General features: G+C 40.5%; 1 protein-coding gene across 3 annotated transcripts in view; it reads right to left on the bottom strand.

Annotated features, from left to right (window-relative positions):
- The window catches only part of LOC132833420 (WD repeat-containing protein 7), a 673,682-nt gene that overhangs the window by 483,916 nt on the left and 165,578 nt on the right, over positions 1-24,188 (bottom strand). For all 3 annotated transcript variants that reach the window (XM_060851797.1, XM_060851713.1, XM_060851878.1), the window contains 2 exons: positions 8,028-8,779; positions 291-379 (listed from right to left, as the gene is read on the bottom strand). In XM_060851797.1, the coding sequence (XP_060707780.1) occupies positions 291-379; positions 8,028-8,779 (841 nt within the window). The remainder of the gene's footprint in view (positions 1-290; positions 380-8,027; positions 8,780-24,188) is intronic.

Genomic DNA, 24,188 nt, shown 5'->3' with positions numbered 1-24,188 from the left:
TGGAATAGCAGCCAAATATACTATTAAACAGGACTAGACAATCTACTGCCAACAAGATTCACATTTACGTCCTATTTATGTTCTGGTACTTTGACTTAAATTTATTTGGTACTTTGAAAGGTAAACTTTTAAATAGACAAACACAGAAACACACTGCTTAAAGTCAGTCTTGCAGTGGGGTAGGATTTCTTTTTCAAACAACAGAAGAGGAATAATTTCACACAGTGCATTTAGACTACCCTCTGTCATTTTAATTCTGTACTCCTCTCAGAGCTTTGCTTTGTAGTTACCTTGTTTGATCTGTCCCTGCACAGCGATGGAAGAGACTGGAGGGGAAAGTTTCCCTTTAGTCATCTCCAGGGTGCTTGGTTTCTGTGGTCTGCAAGGAATAACAATCAAATATTAATTACAGACTTTGAAACAGGTCAAGCCTTCTTGATGTTCAGGATTTGAAGCTCTACCATATCAGTCAAATGTTGTAAAATTTAGTGTTGATCCAGCTCATCAACAAATCACTAGATAACTACAGTCTTATAGTTACAACTCATTTGATATAAAAGCAGCACACAAATTAGAAAAAACTCTTCTCTGCTACAGTCCAGATTTAAAAGGTACACAAAGGGATACTCCAAACTCCAAAATGTAAAAGGCATTTACTATTTATTAAAATCAAGTCATCATGTTCATGTGGTGATCTGTGAGATACACATGTGAACACAATAATATCAGAAGGATAAGCTTAATGTTGGCAATCATGACAGATTTCCGAAACATACCATAAACAGAAATAAATAATAGATAGACCTAAATGCTTCAGCATGAAGACTTTATGCCTTGCATGAAAAGCCAAATGATGTATTCAAATAAATATTCATTTCTGGGGATATTTTAATGTTGCCTTCCTGAAATTAAACGATTATGTTGTGAGAAAATTGCAGAAGTATCATAGGATTATTTTTAGCTTTGTTGCTGTTTTGAAATTTAGTCAAACTTCAATTATGGCTTTTGTGTTGCAATAGATTTAACTTCATTGTCAACAAGGCTGGAGACATAAAAACTGCAGATGCTGGAATCCAAAGTAAACAAATAGGAGACTAGAAGAATACAGCAAGTCAGGCAGCATCAGGAGTTGGAGAAGTCAACGTTTTGGGTGTAACCCTTCTTCAGGACAGGGGATAGAGACATTTCACTCCCATGTATCCCAGATGTTCACCTATTTTGAACAACGTGATTTTCCCCACTTCTGTCATACACACAGCTCTCCACCTCTTCCATTCCCCGCTCCACTGCTCTAAACCTACACCCCTTCCCAAATGCAATAAATGCAATTCCCAAATCCCCTTGTCCTCACCTACCACCCAACTAGATTCCGCATCCAACATATCATCCTTAAACACTTCTGCCAACCCACTCGACCCCTCCACCAAGAATACCTTTCCCTCCCCACCCCTCTCTACCTTCGCCAATCCTTGGTTCATGCCAATTTCCCCATCAACCCCCCTGAACTCTCAGGTAGGTTCCTCTGCAACTGGAAAAGATGCAAAACCTGCACACCGACCCTCTCACCTCCATCCAGGGCCCCAAACAGTCCTTCCAACTGAGACAGAAGTTCATCTGCCTCTTCTCTAATCTAGTTTACTTTATCCAGTACTCCCGATGTGGTCTTCTCTACATTGGTGAGACCAAACGTAAACTCAGGACACGTTTCACTAAACATCTCAGCCAGTCCCGCAGGGGCCAACCTGACCTCCCAGTTACGGCCCATTTTAATTCCCCTTCCCACTTCCTTTCCAACATGACCATTCTTGGCCTCCTCCATTGCCACTGCGAGTCAGACTACAAATTGGAGGAACAACACCTCATCTTCTGCCTAGGTGACCTGTTGTCTGGAGAATTTAACATGGAGTTCGCCAATTTCAAATAACCTCCCTTACATTCCCCAACAGTCTTTCTTGCCATTCCTCCTCCCTTCTATGCCTCTGAACCAACCTTCCTTCCAGCTACCAACTGAATTCATTCTTCCCATCGACCAACCAGTCATACCCTCTGCCTGCGTTCACCTATCACTACCTCACCATTCTGCCCCTCTCTCCATCCAAAACCCTCCCATGCCCCCTTCATCTGCAGCTCCCTTTACACCTACCCCAGTCCTGAAGAAGGGTCCCATTCAAAATGTTGACTTCTCCACTTCCTGATGCTGCCTGGCTTTCTGTGCTCTTCCAGCTTCCTACGTGTCTACCTCGTTTTCAACAAATGCATTTTTGTTTTGATTTTCTGAAGGGTCCCTGCAATTTTTCCATTAAATTTGTTTTCAAGTGCATTTGCTGTTTCATTTCTCTCAATTACATAGCTGCCAAATTGAAAATATAACCATGATGACTTTGAAGTTTGCCCTAAATTAGCCATGCACAGTGGCTTGTGTGTAACAGTTTTTGACCTTTCCTTTAACATTAAGCATTGAGAAATACAGGTTATAGGAAATGCACAATTTCACTGATATTGTTCAGAAAATTTTATTACTGGTATAGACATATAATTCTATAAATATGGAGTATTGCTGAAAATGGGAGAAAGTGAGGACTGCAGATGCTGGAGATCAGAGTCAAGAGTGTGGTGCTGGAAAAGCACAGCATGTCAGGCAGCATCCGAGGGGCAGGAGAGTCAACATTTCAGGCATAAACCCGTCATCAGGAATTGAGTATTGCTGAAAAAGCCACATTTTGGTGAAGCTTTTCATCTTGCACTCATCAGGACAACTCACAAGAATACTAATGCAAAGGTAAAACAACATTCCAGCTTGATAAATGCAGAGTGCTGACGGTTTGCAAGTAGACACGGATTGGCAGAGGTATTGTCAGGGAGAATGCAGAGGTTATGATAACAGACAGTTAAATTTTAAATTCTGATTCATTAAGCATTGCTCAGAAAAATGAACAGAGAATCATTTCATTTCACTCTTTTGGTGCATTGAAATAGGTGTATTGTTAATTTCAAGTATAAGCTGAAATTGATGCAGTTTCTCTTTGAATCTGTGTAATTCTTATTGCTATAACTTAATGGAATCTGAATTATTTGTGATCACATTTTAGGTGTTTCATGCAGAGCAGGCAATCTTGCACAGAATGAAACATTAGTATTTAAAACTTCAAATCTGGCATACCAGGAAATTTCTTGAAGGTGGTGACAAAGAAGTCACATTTTGGGTGAAATATTCCTACTTTTTGTGACTGCCACTGTCGCTTGTTGATGCACCCCAAGCTACGCCTTACAAACTTCCATTTTCTCTATTTTTCCTCAATATGGTTTGATTACAATCACTTCTATTGGAATCATCAAAATTCTGAGATATAAATTGTGAATACTTGACTCAACATATGAACCTGTTCAGGCAATGCTCTGCTATGGTAACATACTTGGGTCAGATTCATATAACACTCATGTAAAAGAGTTTTGCAGTCCTGCACACGAGGGAAAGGTGGAAATCAAGTCAGAAGGAAATTTGATCAACTCTAATTTCAGGTAACCTGAAAAACACAGGACTTTTGTTTTTAAAAGGTTCAAGGCAAGAAGAGGAACAGCAAGGTAAAATAGCTTTAGAGTTTATTCCAGGCATCAACAGAATGGCAAAAAATTCACCTAATGACAAGACAGAGTACAAGCACTATGCTAAGTTGGAACATATGGCAAGTGAGATTTCTCCACAGATTAGGTGGAATGATCAATTAAAAATAACAATTAAATCTGCATATATACAGTGGAGGTTATGTAGACTAGGATTATGAGATTGGTTCCTGTAATGGGGAATTGTCTCATAATAAGAGCCTGAGTGAATCAGGCCTATATTGTCTGGAGTTCACCAAAATTAAAGGTGATCCTATTAAAGTACTAAAGATTTGGAAGGGCCATGATTGGTTAGACATAGAGAAGTTGTTTCGCGTATGGCGAGTCCAGAACTCAGAGGTACAGTTTTAGGATAAGGCTTTGAACCATTAAGACAGAGATAAGGAGAAGTTTTAATCTTTGGGAATTCTCTGTGTAAGAGAGTAGTGGATGCTGTATTGATAATTACATTTAAGGCTCAGTTGGAGAGACTTCTGGTCTTTGAGAATCAAGGGACATGGGGAGCAGGCAGGAAAGTGGAATTGAATATCACGATCAACTACAACTGGACTGAACAGTACAACAGGCTATATGGATGACACTTATTCCTATCTCTTGTCCTTTCATAGCCTCAGGATGCCCCAAAATATTTTGCATCCAATGCCTTTCATCTAAAATGCAGCTTCTGTTGTGTATGAAAAACTTAGCAAGCTTTCACAAACAAGAAGTGAATAACTGAACACGTTTTGTATGTTGGATTAGGATAAATCTTCACAAGTGAGCAGATAATGATCTCAGTGTTATGTCTAACAAAAGGTAGTGGAACATTTCCATATTATTATTATATCAAAGAACAAAAGATAGATTACAGTAGGGAATGAGGGAAGTGGGCTCTGTGCTAGATCTCTGCAAGAGAAAACTCATTTGCAATCCCACCCATTTTCTCTTTAGCCTTAAAAATGTTACTGCTTTTGATAATTATCCAGTTCTTTTTGAAGGCCTCAATTGAGTCTGCCTCCACCACAAGCTCAGACAGGACACTGCAGATCCTATCCATGTCAACATTATTTCTTTTGCCAATCACCTCAACTGGTGTCCTGTACTTCTCGACTTTATTACCAGTAGGCATGAATCACAGAAACTAGATTGCAGTACAGTAGCTAATCAGGAAGGCAAATAGAATTTTCGCATTTATTGTTAAAATAGTGTATAAAAACATGGAAGTATTGCTGCAACTGACAAGGTAGTTGTGATAAGGCATCTGGAGTACTGCGCGGGATTTTGACTCATTTTACTTAGAGGAATATAGTTGCATTGGAAGAACTTCAGAAGAGATTCACTAAATTTATTCCAGAGCAGACGGGTTTGTTTTATGAAGCGAGATTAAGCAGTTCAGAACTGTTCCTCTGTGGAGTTAAGAAGAATGAGAGGAGGTCTAATTGAGAAGTATAAGCTGCTAAAAGGGATTGAAAATGAGGAAAAAATGACAAGTTATTTCTCTCAAAGCGTCATGAATCTGTGGAATTCACTACCCTAGAATATGGTTGATGTGGAAACATGAGTAAATTTAAGGAGGCAATAGATTTTTAATTAGTAATAGGTTAAAGGATTGAGGAGAGCAGGCAAGAAAGCAGAGTTGAGGCTAAGGTGAGATTGGTCGTGATTGTAAAAGAGCAGAACAGGCTCAAAAGACTTGCCCACTTGTACTCCTAATTCTTAAATTCAGTTAAGGAAGAGAGATTGAGAAAACCAGGTCTGCATTTACTAGAGTTTTGAAAAGTGACAAGAGAGCTCATTCAACCTCAAAATTCATACAGGGCACAAAAGGGTGAATACAGATGGGACTTTCTCCTTAACTGGTGATTTAAAACCGGAGCTATGATCTCAAGATGAGTGATCAGCTTTTTAAGACTAAGACTTTTCTCATAAGATGGTGAATCTTTGCACTTTTCTACCCATGGGCAGTGGAAGCTGAATTATTGAGTAGGTTCAAGACAGAAATCGATAGGTTTCTGGAGACCAAGGATATTATGGAATATGGTGACAATACGACTTCCCTGTGCCTGAAAGGTCAAAATTCAACCAAGATCTAAATGAATGGCTGGCCAGTCTCAATAAGCTAAATTGGCCTACTCCAGTTCATATGTATTCTGACCAGAACCCTCATGATTTTGGAAACCTCTATCAAGTTTCCTTTTAATCCTCTCTTCACTAAGAGTAATCTTTTCCCCTCTATCTACACAACTGATTTCCAAATTCACAGAACCACTCTTGTGAATATTTTCTGTGGATTCTCTGTCTTCATATTCTTCTTAAAGCATGAGACCAGGAAAAAGGCACAGTAGTCGAGGGTGAACCAGGGTTTCATAAAGTTTCTTCAGAACTAGTAAAGACTGGTAAACCTTTGCTGCACTCCTTCTACAGTAAGGCATCCTTCATCAGGAAAGGAAACAAAGGGAGGCAATATTCCATTTTTCTTCTTTGCTGCTTGCTGTGTTTGCATGCTTACCTTCAGCATCTGGTGTAAGAGGATACTCAGGACTGGATGTATATTCCCATCACTCAATTAACAGCCATCTGCATTCCTGTTTTTGCTATCAAAGTTGATAACCTCACATTCAGCCACGCATTTGTCCACATCACAATGAACATTTGCTATTTATATTCTCTTTCTGTCAGCTTGTCAAAGTACTCTTGAAATTTATTGCTATCCACCTCATTGTTCACAATACTTCCAAGTTGTGTCATTCATGAATTTTGAAATTGTGCTCTCTCCAACAAAGTTTAATAACACAGAGAAAGAACATCAGAGGTACTAACATAAACGCTGTGCAGAATTCTATTCTATATCTTATACATGGCCCTACCCAAGTAGAAGTCCCATTTTTTTTGTCCCTTAAATTGTTCCATTACTTCTCTTCCCATCTTTTGTTAATTATATACTTATGGGAGCCTTTTAGATTATTTTCCTTGAGAGTCTCCAGGATCTTCTTACATCTTTGCCAATTTTGTTAAACATTCTCTATTCATCCTGTTTCCTAACTGCATTACCCACCTAATATCTGGCATATTCTCCTTGAACTAATTCAATGGCACTACCATCGTGAATTGCTGGATTATATTGTCTCTACCTCACACATGGTAATGCACTTTGGTTATAAATGAGCTTAGGCAGAAAAAAAATCTTACCCACAATAGTGGTTTGAGCAGCAGGGATGGATTGGAAAAGGATAATTGAAAGTAAAGAAAGCAGGTATTGACAATAGATTAACATATCGGTAATAACACTGAGTTTATAGTCAAGTAACGGAAGGATTCCAGCTCTCTCTGAGGCAGTTATCAGATTTACATGTCAGTGATGCTGGAATTCAAAGAAGAATTCTTCTCAAGTGAGGATAGGTCTTGCAGTAATTAAGTAAGTTGTAATTTACAGAGCAAGTGTAAAATAGAATTTCATCAATAGTAGTGCAGAAATAAGGTAGAATCAATTTTTTTCAGAAAGGATGGCAGGCAGAATTGGTAATGGATTACGAAGATGGAAGGAAGTTAATTTCAGAACAAATAATGCATTAAGATTTGACTTTATCCAAGGCAGCAGCTGGGTAGAAGGGGAGAGGTCTGAAGACACAGGCGAAAGGCCAAAAGGAAAGGTACTTTTCCTTTGTCAATGTTAATTTTAATTCATATAGAACTCAATGCGTAAAATGTTAGCTGGACAATGTAATGACAACTCTCAGATCAAAAGAAGGAGGTGGAGTGAAAGCTTGAGTTTCAATGTAAATTTGAAGGTGCTCACATAGTTCCAAATAATAAGGGGTAGAAAATAAAGGAAGAAAGAAGGAAAAGATCATGCTCACCATTCTTCAGATTTGACTGCACAGGCAAAAGGAATGATAAAAATATGTCAACCACTACACAGGTGTGTGTGGAACGATGGAATAGCAATGCTAGGGAGACAAACTGTAGAAAAATATTAGAGCAGAAGACATTGCGAAAACAATGGAGAGGTGAAGTTATTAAAATACATCACGACAAAGTGCCAGGCTGGTAGATATTGATTATAATGCTGATCAACACAGAGCAGGGCTGGGACAAAAGTCAGACTTCATAGTTACTAAGAGGAAGGGAGCTGGCGAAGTAGTATGATGCAATAACAAAATAATTAAGTAAAGGTAAAGCAAGGCTGGAAATGGGTCACAGTTGGAGACAATGATTAGAAAGTATAACTTGTTCTTTCAAGTTGCCCTTACAGAAAATTACGTCCATACACAACTAATTTTGAAAATAAATAGATTCAATTAACAAAGTTATGAAATCATTATTGAAATAACTTTAACCTGCAACACCTTTATATTCAAAATGTATAACTTCTTCTGAGAACTTAAGTGATTTTACTCCAGTTGCATAAGAACAGAGATGATTCACACCTTTGTGGCAATTTTTTCATGTGCTCTCCGATGAAGGTTGCATTGGTCATACTCATTAAAGTATTGGCTAAAGAAATGAGAGACAGCAGGTGTTGAGTTGTGACAGCCCTGGATACATTGTATGCGCTGTTTCCCAGAATTTGCTTTTTTCCTGGTTCAATGGCACCATCTAGTGACTTGGTCTGTTTGAAGCCAGGAAGCATCAGCGACATATGTCCTCCTCTTGACAGCAAACCAAAAGATACAGGACAGTGAGGTTTTAACATGCCAAGGCGGATGAGGCAAACCTCATCTAATCCTTCATTCAACCCCCAAGCGTGAAGGCAGGACATGAATAGCTTGGCAGTGTCCATTGTTAGGTTGTACTCTAACAGTGTGAGTGGCTTTGATTTGCTGCCCTTATATTCTGAGTCACTTTCTTCCCTCTTCTGCCTCCTCATTTCATCATCATCTTCATCATCATCCAGCAAATGCTCCTTAATATTCTCTTTGATAGTTTCCTTCACCTGTTGGAAGAGGACAGCTGCTCTCTTCCCAGTCAGGAAAGAACTGCTTTTGTCTGCACTGCCTGGTGTTTTCTGGAGACTTTCTGGAGAAATAAGAGTGGGATTGGGTCTGGATGCTTCCTCTGTTAGCAACTGGATGATCAGAGCTTCCACATCAAAGAATAATATATGGATATCTGGATCTGTCAGGTTGGTCTTCATGGCTTGAACCATTAGGGCATTATGGGAATACTTTGGTAAAGCTCCCTACAAAAATGAGAAACAGATGAAAATAAATTTGTGCATAGAAAAGTTCATGGTTAACAAACTGAAAATTCCAAACTTGCATTGAATAATTCCAGCGAGCTCTGTCTCTAAAAATATCTCATTAAATGAATGGGTTGACATAAACATGCTTGTAAAAACGTATGAAGGAAATTAGTGACATTACAGAACAAGATGATCCCTACACAAATTTCAACTCTCACTTCAGAACACAGCATCACAACACACTTTGTATTTGGTCTTCCTCAACAATTTAAGCTTCTGAGAACATCATCTGCAAAGTTTCTCCTCACCAGCACAGAGAGAAAAACAAAATCAGCTTTTTGAGTCTTGAACTAAAAGTTATCGGTTATTGTCTGAACAGACTTGCTTCAGGAAAAAAAACTGGAACGATCAAAACCAATCAAATTGGTTGCAGAACATATCTAGATTTTAAAATAACCAAATTGGTTGGAGGTTGAAAATAACAGCTGTTATAACCAAAGCAGAAGTGGAAACCATCAGCATGAAACATTACTCTCTTTCTGTTTGCATGCAGGCAAAGAGTTAAGGCAGAACAGTTGAGTAAAGAGTGGCAGTTTTACACAACCCTTGTGACAAGTATATGCATTCAGTGTTCACCTCCTTAGGCAGATCAAGAAACTTAAGAACATTGCTTTAAAAACACAAATTTCTATCAAATGAACACTACAGGTCATAGAAATGTTTCATGTAATTACAGAAAAACAGAAAATAGAAGCAGAAGAAGGCTATTTTGCTCCCCCCTTCAACCTCATCAGCGATGATCATCTAGCTCAGTATATTGGTTCTGCTTTTTCCCCATACCCTTCCACCCTTCAAAGTGAGAGGATTTGAGTACAGCAGCAGTGATGTATTGCTGCATCGCTATAGGAATTGGTGAGTCCACACCTGGAATCTCATGTGCAGTTTTGGCCTTTTTATCAGAGGAAGGATGTTCTTACCACAGAGGGGGTGCACCGAAGGTTTACCAAATTGATTCTTGGCCTGGCAGGAATGATACAAGGACAGTTTGAGCTGGTTAGGATTACATTCACTGAAGTTTAGAAGAATGCACATGGGTGGAGATCTCATTGAAATCTATAAAATTCTAACAGAACTAGACAGGGTAGATGCAGAAAGGATGCTCCCACTGTGGGGGAAGTCCAGAGTCAGGGGTCTATTTTAAGGATAAGGGATAAACCTTTTTAGGATTGAAATGAGGAAACATTTCTTCACCCAGAGTGCAGTGAACCTGTGGAATTCGCAGTCCACATGAAGTGGTTGAGACCAAAACATTATCATGTTCAAAGAGGAGGTAAATACAGCTGTTGTGGCTAAGGGTATCAGTGCAGAGTGCCAAACAGCAACATGCCTATCCCGTCAAGCCCTACCCCTGGCTAACAATGGTTAAGCATGATAAACTGTCTGGTTTTGTGCATGCATAAAAAGGCAACATAAGAGCTGTACTTCAGTGGGGTTACAAATACTGAATGAAGTGGTAACACATAAAAAGCCAAGGCAAGGCAGAGATACTGGGAATATCCAATTAGATCCAAGTTTATGAGTGCCAAACGAGTAAGCATCAAGATGTATCCTGTTCCAATGCATGTGATGGATGTCTGTGCAAAGTGGCCTGGCATCAGCATTATAATGTGTAGTGCTGGTGCATATCAATATGAAGTATTGAACATAGATCATAGAAAAGTACAGCACAGAACAGGCCCTTTGGCACACAATGCTGTGCCGAGGTTTAATCCTAATGTAAAATATAGTAACTTAACCTACGCACCCCTCAACTCACTGCTCTCCATGTGCATGTCCAGCAGTCACTTAAATATCCCCAATGACCCTGCTTCCACCACCACACTGGCAACACATTCTATGCATTCACAACTCTGTGTAAAGAACCTACCTCCGACGTCTCCTTTATACCATCCTCCTAATATCTTCAAACTGATGAAGGAGCAGAGCTCCGAAAGCTAGTGTGCTTCCAATTAAACCTTTTGAACTATAACCTGATGTTGTGTGATTTTTAACTTTGTACACCCCAGTCCAACACTGGCATCTCCAAAACATTATGTTGTATACCTCGATCAAGTCTCCTCTCTTCCTCCTTCTCTCCAGAGAGAAAAGTCCGAGCTTATTCAACCTTTCTTCATAAGGCAAGCCTCTAGTCCTGGAAGCATCCTGGTAAACCTTCTTTGCACCCTCTCCAAAGCCTCTGTATCTTTCCTATAGTAGGGCGACCAGAACTGGACACAATATTCCAAGTGTGGGACTTGTAGGGCTGCAGCAAAACCTCGCGGCTCTTAAACTCGATCCCCCTGTTAATGAAAGCCAAAACACCATATGCTTTCTTAACAGCCCTACCCTCTTGGGTGGCAACTTTGAGGGACCTATGTACTTACACACCCACATCCCTCTGTTCCTCCACACTGCCAAGAATTGTGTCTTTAATCCTATATTCAGCATTCGAGTTCGACTTCCAAAATGCATCACTTCGCATTTTTCCAGGTTGAACTTCATCTGCTATTTCTCAGCCCAGCTCTGCATCCTATGTTGCACTGCAGCCTGTAGTAGCCCTCAATACTATCAACGACACCTCCAACCTTTGTGTCATCTGCAAATTTACTAAGCCACCCCTCAACCTCCTCATCCAAGTCATTTATAAAAACTACAAAGAGCAGCGGCCCAAGAACAGAGCCTTGCAGGACCCCACTCAACACTGACCTCCAGGCAGAAGATTTTCCATCTATAACCACTCTCTGCCTTCTGTCAGCCAGCCAATTCTGAATCCAGATAGCCAAAGCTCCTTGTATCCCGTACTTCCTGACTTTATGAATGAGCCTACCATGAGGAACCTTATCAGATGCCTTGCTGAAGTCCAAATACACCACATCCACTGCTTGACCTTCGTTGACCTGTCTTGTCACCTCCTCAAAGAACTTAATAAGACTAGTGAGGCATGACCTGCCCCTCACAAAGCCATGCTGACACTTTGCTTTGCCAAATAGTCATAATTCCTATCCCTCAGAATTCCTTCCAAAACTTTGCTGATCACAGACGTCAGAGTGACTGGTCTGTAATTGCCAGGAAGGTCCCTATTACCCTTCTTGAAAAGAGGAATAATATTTGCCTCCTTCCAACCCTTCGGTACGATTCCCGTGGAGAGGGAGGAGGCAAATATCCTTGCCAGTGGCTTAGCAACCTCCTTTCCCGCTTCCTGGAACAGCCTAGGATAAATCTGGTCTGGCCCTGGGGACTTAGCAATCTTAATGTTTTCCTAAATTTCCAGCACATCAACTTCATCAATCTCAATCCGGTCAAGACCATATCCCAGCTCCTCAAAGTTTTCCTTTACAACAAGTTTCCTTTCCTTGGTGAAAACCGAAGCAAAAAACTCATTTAGGGCTTCTCCTATCTGCTCAGACTCCACGCACAAGTTCCCTCCACTATCCCTGATCATTCTCTTATTCCTCACGTATGAGTAAAATGCCTTTGGGTTCTCCATAATCCTTCTTGCCAAGCCTTTTTCATGCCCCCTCCTAGCTCTCCTCAGTCCATTTCTGAGCTCCTTTCTAGCAAGCCTGTAATCCTCTAAAGCTGTGCTAGATCCTTACTTCCTCCACTTTACATAAGCTGCCTACTTCCTTTTGATGGGAAGTTGCTCTGCTCTCGTCATCCAAGGTTCCTTAATCTTACCCCTTCTTACCTGTCTCAGAGGAACAAATCCGTGCATCACTCGCAACAACTGCTCCTTAAATAGTCTCCACATGTCTGCTGTGCCCTTTCTGTGGAACAATTGCTCCCAGTCTGTACTTCCCAACTCCTACCTGATAGCGTCAAAATTTGCTTTTCCCCAATTAAACATCTTCCCTCAGTAACTGCTCTTTTCGCTCTCCAAGGCGATGCTAAATGTGAGGCAGTTGTGATCACTGTCACCAAAGTGCTCTCCCACCATGAGATCTGACACTTGTAACGGCTCGTTGCCAAGCACCCAAATCCAAAATGGCCTCACCCCACATCGGTCTGTCTACATACTGAGTAAGGAAAACCTCCTGAACACTCCTGACAAAAACGGCTCCATCCAAACTATCTGTACTTATGAGGTTCCAGTCGATATTGGGAAAGTTGAAATCACCTATAACAACAACGCTGCTACTTCTGCATTTTTGCAGAATCAGCCTGCCTAGGAGTTCTTCAATCTCTCTACTGCTATTAGGGGGTCTGTAAAAAAACCCCAGTGAGGCAGCTGTTCCCTTGCTTTTCCTAACTTCCACCCATACTGACTCAGTAGAACAACTTTCCTCAACAACCTTCATTTTTGTAGCTGTGATGCACTCTCTGATTAGCATTGCTGCACTCTCTCCTCTTTTTCCACCCTCCCTGTTCTTTTTAAATGTTATAAACCCTGAAACATCAAGCAACCATTCCTGCCCCTGTGAAACCCACGTCTCCGTTATTGCCACAACATCGTAGCCCCAAGTATTGATCCATGCTCTAAGTTCCTGACCGGCTGTGCTTTTCCAGCACTACACTTTCCGACTTTGATCTCCAGCATCTGCAGTCCTCACTTTCTCCTCAGTCAGACATGTGCAATGCTACAGTCACAGGATGCAGGTGCTCACGGTCCATGAAGCTCGTTCCTTGATGCTGGGGAAAGCTTGTCAGGTGAAGACCTGGAGAAGCAAGCGGTGAGCTGGGACTGCCAAGTACCCATGGGCTGAGGAGAGCCAGATGGGAGTTTAATTTAGATAAATGTGAGGTGCTGCATTTTGGGAAAGCAAATATTAGCAGGACTTATGCACTTAATGGTAAGGTCCTAGGGAATGTTGCTGAACAAAGAGACATTGGAGTGCAGGTTCATAGCTCCTTGAAAGTGGAGTCGCAGGTAGATAGGATAGTGAAGAAGGCGTTTGGGGGGGGTATGTTTTCCTTTATTGGTCAGAGTATTGAATACATGAGTTGGGAGGTCATGTTGTGGCTATACATGACATTGGTTAGGCCACTGTTGAAATACTGCATGCAATTCTTGTCTCCTTCCTATCGGAAAGATGTTGTGAAACTTGAAAGGACTCAGAAAAGATTTACAAGGATGTTGCCAGGGTTGGACGATTTAAGCTACGGGGAGACGTTGAATTGGCTGCAGCTGTTTTCCCTGGAGTGATAGAGGCTGAGGGGCAACCTTATAGAGTTTTATGAAATCATGAGGGGCATGGATAGGGTAAATAGAAAAGGTCATTTCCCTGGGGTGGGGGAGTCCAGAACGAGAGGGCATAGGTTTAGGTGAGAGGCGAAAGATATAAAAGAGACCTAAGGGGCAACTGTTTTACACAGAGGTTGGTACAGTGTGTGGAATGGGCTGCCAGAGGAAGTGATGGAGGCCGGTTCAATTGCAACATTTAAAAGGCATCTGGATGGGTGTCTTTGTATATATAGGAAGGGTTTGGAAGGATATGGACCAGTTGCTTGCAGGTGGGAATAGATTGGGTTGGAATGCTGGCAGGTGGGACTAGATTGGGTTGGAATATCTGGTCGGCATGGACGAGTTGAACCGAAGGGTCTGTTTCCATGCTGTACAACTCTATGACTCTGAAGAATTTGCTGTCAAGAACTGACACTTGCTAGTTTTTCTCTGTGCATGTGAATACCAAACTGCTTATAACTGAAGTTAGACTCGCTAATAATCAGATGTTAATGTATACATTTGGACTCTTGCCATTTACGTGTGAAATTTTCAGACTGACATTAAAACCTTGAGTGGCAAATGGGACATTTTGGCACTCAACATCAAGTTGTTTATTTTTCCAATCATGGCATAGTTCACCACTGACTAACCACTGGGCACATCATTCAAGGGTATTGGAAATTCCACCTATTATTTTTTTTAATCATTATCTAATGTCTTCTTGAATGCCTCAATTGAACTTGCCTCCACCACACTCTCAGACAGCACAGTCTAAGCCCAAACTACTCACTGTAAGAAAAGGTATTTTTCTCACCTCACACTTGCTTCTTTTGCAAGATACTTTAAAACTGTGCCCTCTTGTTTTGTTTCTTTTATGAGTAAGACTAATGTCACCCCACCTATTAAGTCCAGACCCTTCATTATTTTGAAAAATTGTACTGTATCACCCCTCAACACCTTAAATTAATATCCTTGTGAAATGTTGAGTGCAAGAGGAAAAGCCTTTAACAAACTGAGTCTTTTCCAGCAATATACAATTAGAATTATGCAAGGAATACTTAGTATTTTACGATTTGGAGATGCCGGTGTTGGGCTGGGGTGTACAAAATTAAAAATCACACAACACCAGGTTATAGTCCAACAGGTTTAACTGGAAGCACACTAGCTTTCGGAGCGACGCTCCTTCATCAGGTGATGAAGGAGCGTCACTCTGAAAGCTAGTGTGCTTCCAATTAAACCTGTTGGACTATAACCTGGTGTTGTGTGATCTTTGACTTAGTATTTTACAGTAACGTGCAATTGCATTGTGAAACACAAATTATTGGCCAATTCTGCATAACTTGGAATACCTTCTGTAACACAAAGCAGTTTTGGGTTTGTTGCCATTACGCCCATACTAGAGCAGTGAACATTCACTGGGAAAAGTGAAAATGACATTAATAATTAATAATAGCAAGAGATTGAAAATTCCAAAGTTAGGGCAGTCAGTTTAAACCATAATAGAGAGGAAAAAAACTTGCTCCGCATGCCTGTTCCTGCCAATCACATCTTTGTGTACTTTCTAATTTCACTTGGAGTGCAGGTTCATAGTTTCTTGAAAGTAGAGTCACAGGTAGATAGGATAGTGACCAAGTGGTGTTTGATATGCTTTCCTTTACTGGTCAGAGTATTGAGTACAGGAGTTGGGAGATCACATTGTGGCTGTAACAGGACTTGGTTAGGCCACTGTTGGAATATTGCATGCAATTCTGGTCTCCTTCCTATCAGAAAGATATTGTGGAACTTGAAAGGGTTCAGGAAAGATTTACAAGGATGTTGCCGGGGTTGGAGGATTTGAGCTACAAAGAGAGGATGAAAAGGCTGCGGCTGTTTTCCCTGGAGGTTGGAGGCTGAGGGGTGACCTTATAACAGTTAATAAAATCACAAGGGGCACGGATAGGATACATAGACAAAGTCTTTTCCCTGGGGTTAGCTGAGTCCAGAACAAGAGGGCATATGTTAATGGTGAGAGGGGCAAAATTTAAAAGGGACTTAAGGGGCAACATTTTCAGGCAGAGGGCAGTATGTGTATGGAATGAGCCGCCAGAGGAAGTGGAGGAGACTGGTACAATTGTAGCATTTAAAATGCATCTGGATGGGTATATGAATAGAAAGGGTTTCGAGGGATACGGGCCAAGTGCTGGCAAATGGGATTAGATGAGGTGAGGATATTTGGTTGGCATTGATTACTTGGACCAAAGGGTCTGTTTCCGAGCTGTACATGTTACTCTGTGACTCTAAAACAAGAAAATAAAGTCTAGAAACTACTTTGGCAAAAGTAGACAACAAACACTTAATACTTGCACCTAATTCCTTAGTTTCTAAAATGATTTAAAATCACTTTCTCATACTTAAACAATCTGTAATCCTTCAAAGAGAAATGATTTTTCCATTTGAAAACATAACTTTGACAGTGTTTTAAAACATGTTAATAAAAATATCCAAATTGTAAAGTTTCTGGAGGCTCAAACCAAATTCTTGCTCTATGGATGTGAGGTACCAAATTAATAATTTCTAATTTGATTTTGCATAAAAAATTCATTTTGTGCACTTTCAACTCTTGCCCCTTCAATAAGCTGAGGCTGCAACAAGACAACAGTACATTGCAGCTTCAATTGTACAACGAAGTTGACATTCAAACTGTTACTTAAGTCATCAACCAGCATGGATCAATGTCAGCTTTTTCTAACTTCCTAGTTCATAGAATGGATTCAACTCAGAGGGCAGTAATTTAGATCACCACATTCATGCTGGTTCGCTGCAAAGGTGACAAGAGTTATTTTGCCAGAGCCCTACATTTTCTTTCTATCATCTGGTGTTGGACAATATTCATTTTCACAGATTTTGCTTCACAGAAATAAAAATGGAAATTGTTCAAATTAAGCAAGACATGAATGCAAACCTTGCTTTGTAACTTGCTAACCAGTGGTGGAAGGGCTTTATTTTCACACTGGAAGGTGGTTTGCACTGGTATTTACTTAAGACTAGTTCTGTGTTCATTCCTCTTTTCAAGTTTTATAAACAACCTAGATGGAGTATAAGCAGCATCTCTGAACAGACTGATTAGAAAACATCAAGCAGCATTTGTTATGAAGGTGTAGGTGTGCACTGTACCTTTAACAGAGTGTGAAAGCAGGCAAGGATTTAACAAGCACAGGGTGTGCTGAACAATTTAAAAATTTAACATTTGGCTGTCAAACAAACAGCTGCAGCTGAGTTGCCATGGCACATAACAAATTTGAATTCAGCCAATCAGTTCAAGTATGCCCCAAGATACCAAATCCAATCGAATTTGAATTTTAATGTTTTGATGACATCAAACTAATAAGATGGTCTGATGTTTTGGGGTATAAAAATAGGGCATTTTGAACAGTTAGCCAGAATTGCAAAGAGCACTAACAGACTGTGCCTGCAGAGGTACCTTTTCATATGAAACCAGTGAAACAGAACCCTGGAGAAAAGAAGACAGGAAAATCTACAGAGGAAGATACCAAGGGAAAAGTGACAGCTGGCTGGTTTTGAAATTTGAATTTTTTTTGTTAAAGTTAATCGGGGGTTTTATTGGATCAGTATATTATTATTGAGTGGGAAGTAGATAAATCCATCAGACAAAGGCGATTTAAGTGTAGATAGTTGTTTAATGTTTTTTTGGAATCAAAGAATAAATTATTCATCTTTTTTTAGAGAGAGAGATTTGGGTAGTTCTTTGTCACTCATAATTTAACAGATTACGAGATGAGGTAAGCTTGTCTGTGTGTCTGATTTAAATTAGCAGAAAGGTTTTCCCCATGTTATAACATTTTGGAAGCTCAGGTCCATGACTTGAACTGTTTAGACAGATCCAGTCAGATTTGGACAGACTTGAATAGATTTGGGTACGAAAAGGCACATATATTTAAACATTTGGTGGTTAGTGTCCTAGATCTTTAAATAAAACGTAAGCGAGACAATTTGTTTAAGTTTGGTTACTTGTGGGTGGTTAAATTAAATGGGAGAGGAACAGCTCTTAAAATTGCTGAAGACATTCTGGGGTTTGAAGATGTTTCCCAAATTTGCCAAGAAAGTTTAGAAGGAAAGAAAAAGACCTTACTCTTAGAAGTAGCAAAGATGTTAGAATTGGGTTTAACCAAGGACAAAAGTAAAGCTGAAATTATAAGGGAATTACATAAACACTTTGGCGTGTCAGACAAACAGACAAGTGCAGTAGAGTTTGAAAAACTTAAAATACAATTGAGGAAAATGGAATTAGAAGATAAAGAGAGAGAGAGGAAAGAAAGAGGGAGAGAAAAAAAGAGTGAGGATAAAGAGAGAAGGTTCTTAGCTGAGCCGAGAGAGAGAGAGAGAGAGAGAGACAGAGAGAGAGAGAGAGAGAGAGAGAGAAGAAAGACAGAGAAGGTTCTTAGCTGAGCAAACAGACAGAGACAGGGAGAGAAAGAAAGAGGGAGAGAGAAAAGAGAAAGTGAGGAAAAAGAGAGAAAGTTCTTAGTTGAGCCAAGAGAAAGGGCGGTGGAAGAGAAAAAGAAAGAGAGAGAAGGTTCTTAGCTGAGCAAACAGAGAGAAAAAGAGAGAAATTGAACTTGAGAAGTTGTAACTCAGCAAAGTCAAATTAACAGGATGGAGATTAAAAGAGCAAGTAGTGATATATACAAATGTCAAAACTCTGCCACATTTTGACGAGAAAGATGTTGAAGCCTTTATTTCATTTGAAAAATTTGCTTGGGAGAATGGAGTGGTCTGAGGACTTGTGGGTAATGCTAGTTCAGACTAAACTGGTAGGCAGAGCTAGTGAGGTATTTGCAGTGCTGTCAGATAAGGGATCAAGAGATTATGAAGTGGTCAAACAGGCTACCTTAAGTGCTAACGAATTGGTACCAGAAGCGTATAGACAGCAGTTCACAAACATAAAGGAGGAACCAGGTCAGACTTGTGTTGAGTTTGAAAGAATTAAACATACTTGTTTTGTGAGATGGGTGCAGGCCTTAAAAATAGATAACTATGAGTCTCTAAGAGAGATTACTCTGTTGGACGAATTTTAAAACTAACTTCCAGAGATAATAAGATTTCATGTGGATGAACAGAAAGTTCAGGAAGTGAAAAGAGCGGCAGAGTTGGCAGTTGAACACACGTTGGTGCATATAACAAGCTTCCGGCAAGAATTTTATCCTGTGAGGTATAGAAGTTAGGAGAAGAGGAGATCCTACACTACAAAACAGAGTAGAGAACCACAGGTTAAAAAGAAGCCCAAGAGGGTAGAAAGGTGGTGAAAAGCCTGAGAGGTTTGCATTGGGGTAAAGTGGGACATGTAAAGTCATCATGCTGGTTGTTAAAGAAAGGCATTGTGGGAAAAGATATTGTCCAAGAAGCTAAGCCAATGGCATTAGTGAAAGTAGTAAAGGGAACTCCAAGAAAAATCGAGCAGCTGCAGAAGAGTGCACAGCCTAGGCAGGGGCTGGATATGGAGCTCGTGCCTGATCTCAACAAAGAATTTGCCTGTGGATAACATTTACTCAAGAGAACAGGGGGAGAAGGGCAAGAAGTTATAATTTTGAGAGATACAGGATCTAACCAGTCTCTAATTGTGAGAGATGAACAAATTTGCACTCTTTCTGACCAGTCACCTGAAAAAGTGGTAATTTGTGGGATAGATGGACAGAATTTAGCATTCTCCTATGTAAGATCAGGTTGGGGTGCCAACTGAAGACAGGGGAAGTAACAGTGGGAGTGATTGACAGAGTGACAGTTCCAGGAAATCAGCTTGTTCTTGGGAGCGATTTAACAGGGTCCAAGGTGGGAGTGACACCCCCTGTTATGGAGAAGCCAAAGGAAGACCAGGAGGTAGAAGATATAGGAGGTAGAGGAGATAGAGGAAAAATATCCTGGTATTTTCTCAGACTGTGTCATATCAAGATCCCTCTATCATAAATCACAGCACAAAGCAAAAACTAAAGAGAAAGATGAAGGAGTTAAGGTTCAGTTAGCGGCACCTTGTTTGACATAATTGTGCAGGAAAGACCTGAACAGGCAGAGGGTTTAGACCAGAAAGGCTAATGGACTTGAAACAGAAAGACAAGACAATAAAAATAATCTGTTGATGCGTACTCTGAAAAGGAGGATATTCCTGAGGGTCATTATCTGAAAGACAGAATTCTAAGATGAAAATGGAAACCACAGCAGGTTAGTGCAGAGGAGAAATGGGCTGAAGTGCACCAGATTGTGTTGCCGGTTGCATATAGACAGGAAGTGTTATGGGCATCACATGAACTACCAATCAGAGGTCACTTAGGTGTACGAAAGACTCAAGTTAAGGTACAAAAACATTTCTACTGGCCTGGAATGCTCAAGGATGTGCTTACTTTTGCCATATGTGTCATACATGCTAAATGGTAGGTAAGCCACAGGTGGTAATAAAATCAGCACCTTTGTAGCCAATTCCTGCATTCAAAGAACCTTTCACGCAGGTTATAATTGATTGTGTAGGTCCCTACCCGAGAACTAAAAGCGGGAACCAGGACTTGATAACCATAATGGGTGTGTCTACCAGATTTCTGGAGGCAATTCCCTGATGGAGCATCAAGGCAAAAATGGTGGTTGAGAAGTTAGTAGCTTTCTTCACGCAGTATGGACTACCTGGAGAGATTCAGTTGGACCAAGGGTCTAATTTTACTGCTAGGCTGTTTAAGGAAGTCATGAATAGCTTAGGTATACAGCACTTTAAATCAAGTGCGCATCATCCTGTATCGCAGGGAGCTTTAGAAAGATGGCATCAGACCTTGAAGACCATATCGAGAGGTTACAGTCAGGATTACCCAAATGATTGCATTGTTTGCCCATTAAGGATGCCCCAAATGAATCTACTTAGCTTATTCCCTTAGAGTTAATATTCAGAAATGAAGTGAGAGACGCTTTGAAATTAATTAATGTAATTTCTCTATTCATTCAGCGCTCCCTACATCTACCAGCTTTTCCTTTCACCCTCACAGGAATATGCTGTCTCTGGACTCTCGTTATCTCATTTCTGAAGGGTTCCCATTTTCCAGCTGTCCCTTTACCTGCGAACATCTGCCCCCCAATGAGCTTTTGAAACTTCTTGCTTAATACTATCAAAACTGGCCTTTCTCCAATTTAGAACTTCAGCTTTTAGATCTGGTCCCTGCTTTCCCTGACTGTTCGACTCGCTTCTTTTATCAACTGTACCAGTCTCAGATTGATATCTTTCCTCACTATCTCCCTATCACCCGCTTACCTTCAATGTTTAAATTCTCCTGAGCAGCTCTAGCAAAGCTCCCTGCCAGTATATTAGTCCCCTTCCAATTCAGGTGCAATCCGTCTTTCTTGTACAGGTCACTTCTACCCCAGAAGAGATTCCAATGATCCCATATACCAGCTCCTCAGCCATGCATTCATTTGCTCTATCCTCCTCTTCTTACTCTCACTGGCTCGCAGCACCATGAGTAATCCAGGTATTACTACTCTTGAGGATCTCCTTTTTGAATTCCTGCATAACTCTCTATACTCTTCCTTTAGAATCTCATCCTTTTCCCTTCCTATGTAATTGGTTCCATTGTGTACAATGATCTTCTGCTGATCCCTCTACCTCTTGAGAACATTCTGTATCCTCTCTGAATATCCTTGATCCTGACACCAGGGAGACAACACACCATTCTGATTTTTCACTGCTGGCCACAGAAGTGTCTGTCTGTGTTTGGGACTAAAGAGTCCTCAAACAATTGATCTCTTGGAACCCGACCTACCCCTCATTACATTAGAGTCTGTCTCGATACCAGAAACTTAGCTGTTCATGCTACACTCCCCTGAGAATTCATCCCCCCCGACTACATTTTCCAAAACAGCATGCTTGTTTGAAATGGGGATAGCCACAGAAGATTCCTGCACTAGCTGCCTACCTCTCTTACATTTCCTGGAGTTTACCCACTTATATGACTGAACCTGCAACCTTTCTCCCTTCCTATAACTGCCATACACCACATCCCCTTACTCTTATAAATTCCTCATTGCCTCTAACTGTCTCTCCAACCAATCCATTCGATCTGATAGGATTCACAACCTGTAAACTCTCTCTAAACTCCCACATCCAACAAGAGGAGAAATTCCTCTACAAAACACATTCCTCTAGCTCCAGGCTAACTTTATACTTATGGCTTATATTTTTAAGTTTAATCAAGAAACAGATCTCAATAAAACATATCAAGAAAGAACTCACTCTATTCACGACTGTAGACTTACTGTCAGGCCACACTTAAAAATATTCACTTTATCAGTTTTAGTGCTGTCACCTCTTCCAAACAGGTAACAGGTTCCTCCAAGATTAGTTGTGAATTTCACTGTTTGTTAATTTTCCCAAACGTACTTTATACAGTCACCATTGAAAAAAATACAGAGAATTTGGCTAGAACTACAGGATGACTGGGTGTTTTTTTTGAACATTGAAGAAATGGTCAATACTGTAGTACAGTACCACCTAATGACCAACTTGAGGCTGTCTTGTGTGTCTTTGGGCTCAGATTAGGTTTATTATAGTATGCCTAGTAAATTGGAAATCCCATCCTCTACGATAGCCCGTTTGGCCCAATGTACTCCAGGGAATCGGACTCTTTGGTGACTCGAGAGGAACAGAACCATTGCTTGAGAGTGGACTCTCATAGACAGCGATGATAACACACAAAACTCACTGCCAAGAAAAAAGATGATTTTCATCTGGCGGTCATCTGAAAGCTTGCAAATACTAGAAATGAACAAACTCAGTCTTTGTCGAAAGTTAACATTCAACAATACCATGTCACATATTCTTATATTAGCTTATTAAAAAAGCATGAAAGTTTTTGGAGAGTTTATTGCTATATGGACAACAGAAACTATTGATCTGGATTTCCAGACGTGTGATTTGAACAGTCTTTATCCTGCTGATCTCTTTCCATACATGTCAAAGACAAGGCTGCATAAAAATAAGAACCATAGTTCAGGCCTTTTCTTTCGTTTTTAAATTGCTTCTGCCCCAGACAAGATTGCAGCATTCAAGAGATTCCTGGTGATTACAAAAACAGTATTGTTGACTATATTTCAGTTTTAAAATGTGGTTGGTATTCATCAGTTTTCTATAAATACCAGACATTGAAATTAGAAATCACTGGATACTCCAAAAGGAGACTGGATCTGACAAACTGGATATTATTTATCAAAGAACTGCAATTTCACTCTACATGTGATTTCTCAAATAGGAGTAGAATGAAAACATTATACACAGATGCAACTTTAGCCAAAGGCAGATGCATGATTAAATATGGTATACTGTATGAAATTCTGGTATCCCTGTGATAGGAATGACATTGTGAAACATGAAAAGGTTCTGAAAAGATTTACAAGGATGTTGCCAGGGTTGGAGGGTTTGAGCTGTAGGGAGAGGCTGAATAGGCTGGGGCTGTTTTCTCTGGAATGTCTGAGGATGAAGGGTGACCTTATAAAAGTTTATGAAGGTCATAAATAGGGTGAATAGACAAGGCCTTTTCCCCAGGATATGGAAGTCCAAAAAGAGCATACATTTAAGGTAAGAGAAGCAAGATTTAAAAGGGATCTAAGGGACAACTTTTTTCATGCAAAGGGTGTTGCATGTGTAGAATGAGCTGCCAGAGGAAGTGGTGGAGACAGGCACAATTACAACATTCAAAAGGCATCGGGATGGGTACACGAATAAGAGGCTTTTGGCCAAATGCTGGCAAATGCAATTAGATTAATTTAGAATATGATTGGCATGAATGAGTTGGACCGACGGGTCTGTTTCTGTGTTGTACACCTCTGACTCTATAGAAACTAAAATGTTGGCAATGCACCCGCTCCATTGTTATCTCCATCAACAACATCTCATTATCTGTTGTGGTTCTGTTTGCCGAGCTGGGAGTTTGTGTTGCAAACATTTCGTCCCCTTTCTAGGTGACATCCTCAGTGCTTGGGAGCCTCCTGTGAAGCGCTTCTGTGATGTTTCCTCTGGCATTTATAGTGGCTGGTCTCTGCTGCTTCCGGTTGTCAGTTCTTGCTGTCCGCTGCAGTGGCCGGTATATTGGTTCAAATTGATGTGTTTGTTGATAGAATCTGTGGATGAGTGCCATGCCTCTAGGAATTCCCTGGCTGTTCTCTGTTTGGCTTGCCCTA

The sequence above is a fragment of the Hemiscyllium ocellatum genome, chromosome 1, assembly GCF_020745735.1.
Source record: "Hemiscyllium ocellatum isolate sHemOce1 chromosome 1, sHemOce1.pat.X.cur, whole genome shotgun sequence".
NCBI lineage: Eukaryota > Metazoa > Chordata > Chondrichthyes > Orectolobiformes > Hemiscylliidae > Hemiscyllium > Hemiscyllium ocellatum.
The sequence above is the reverse complement of the archived record's forward strand: the minus strand, read 5'-3'. Positions and strand labels throughout refer to the sequence as shown.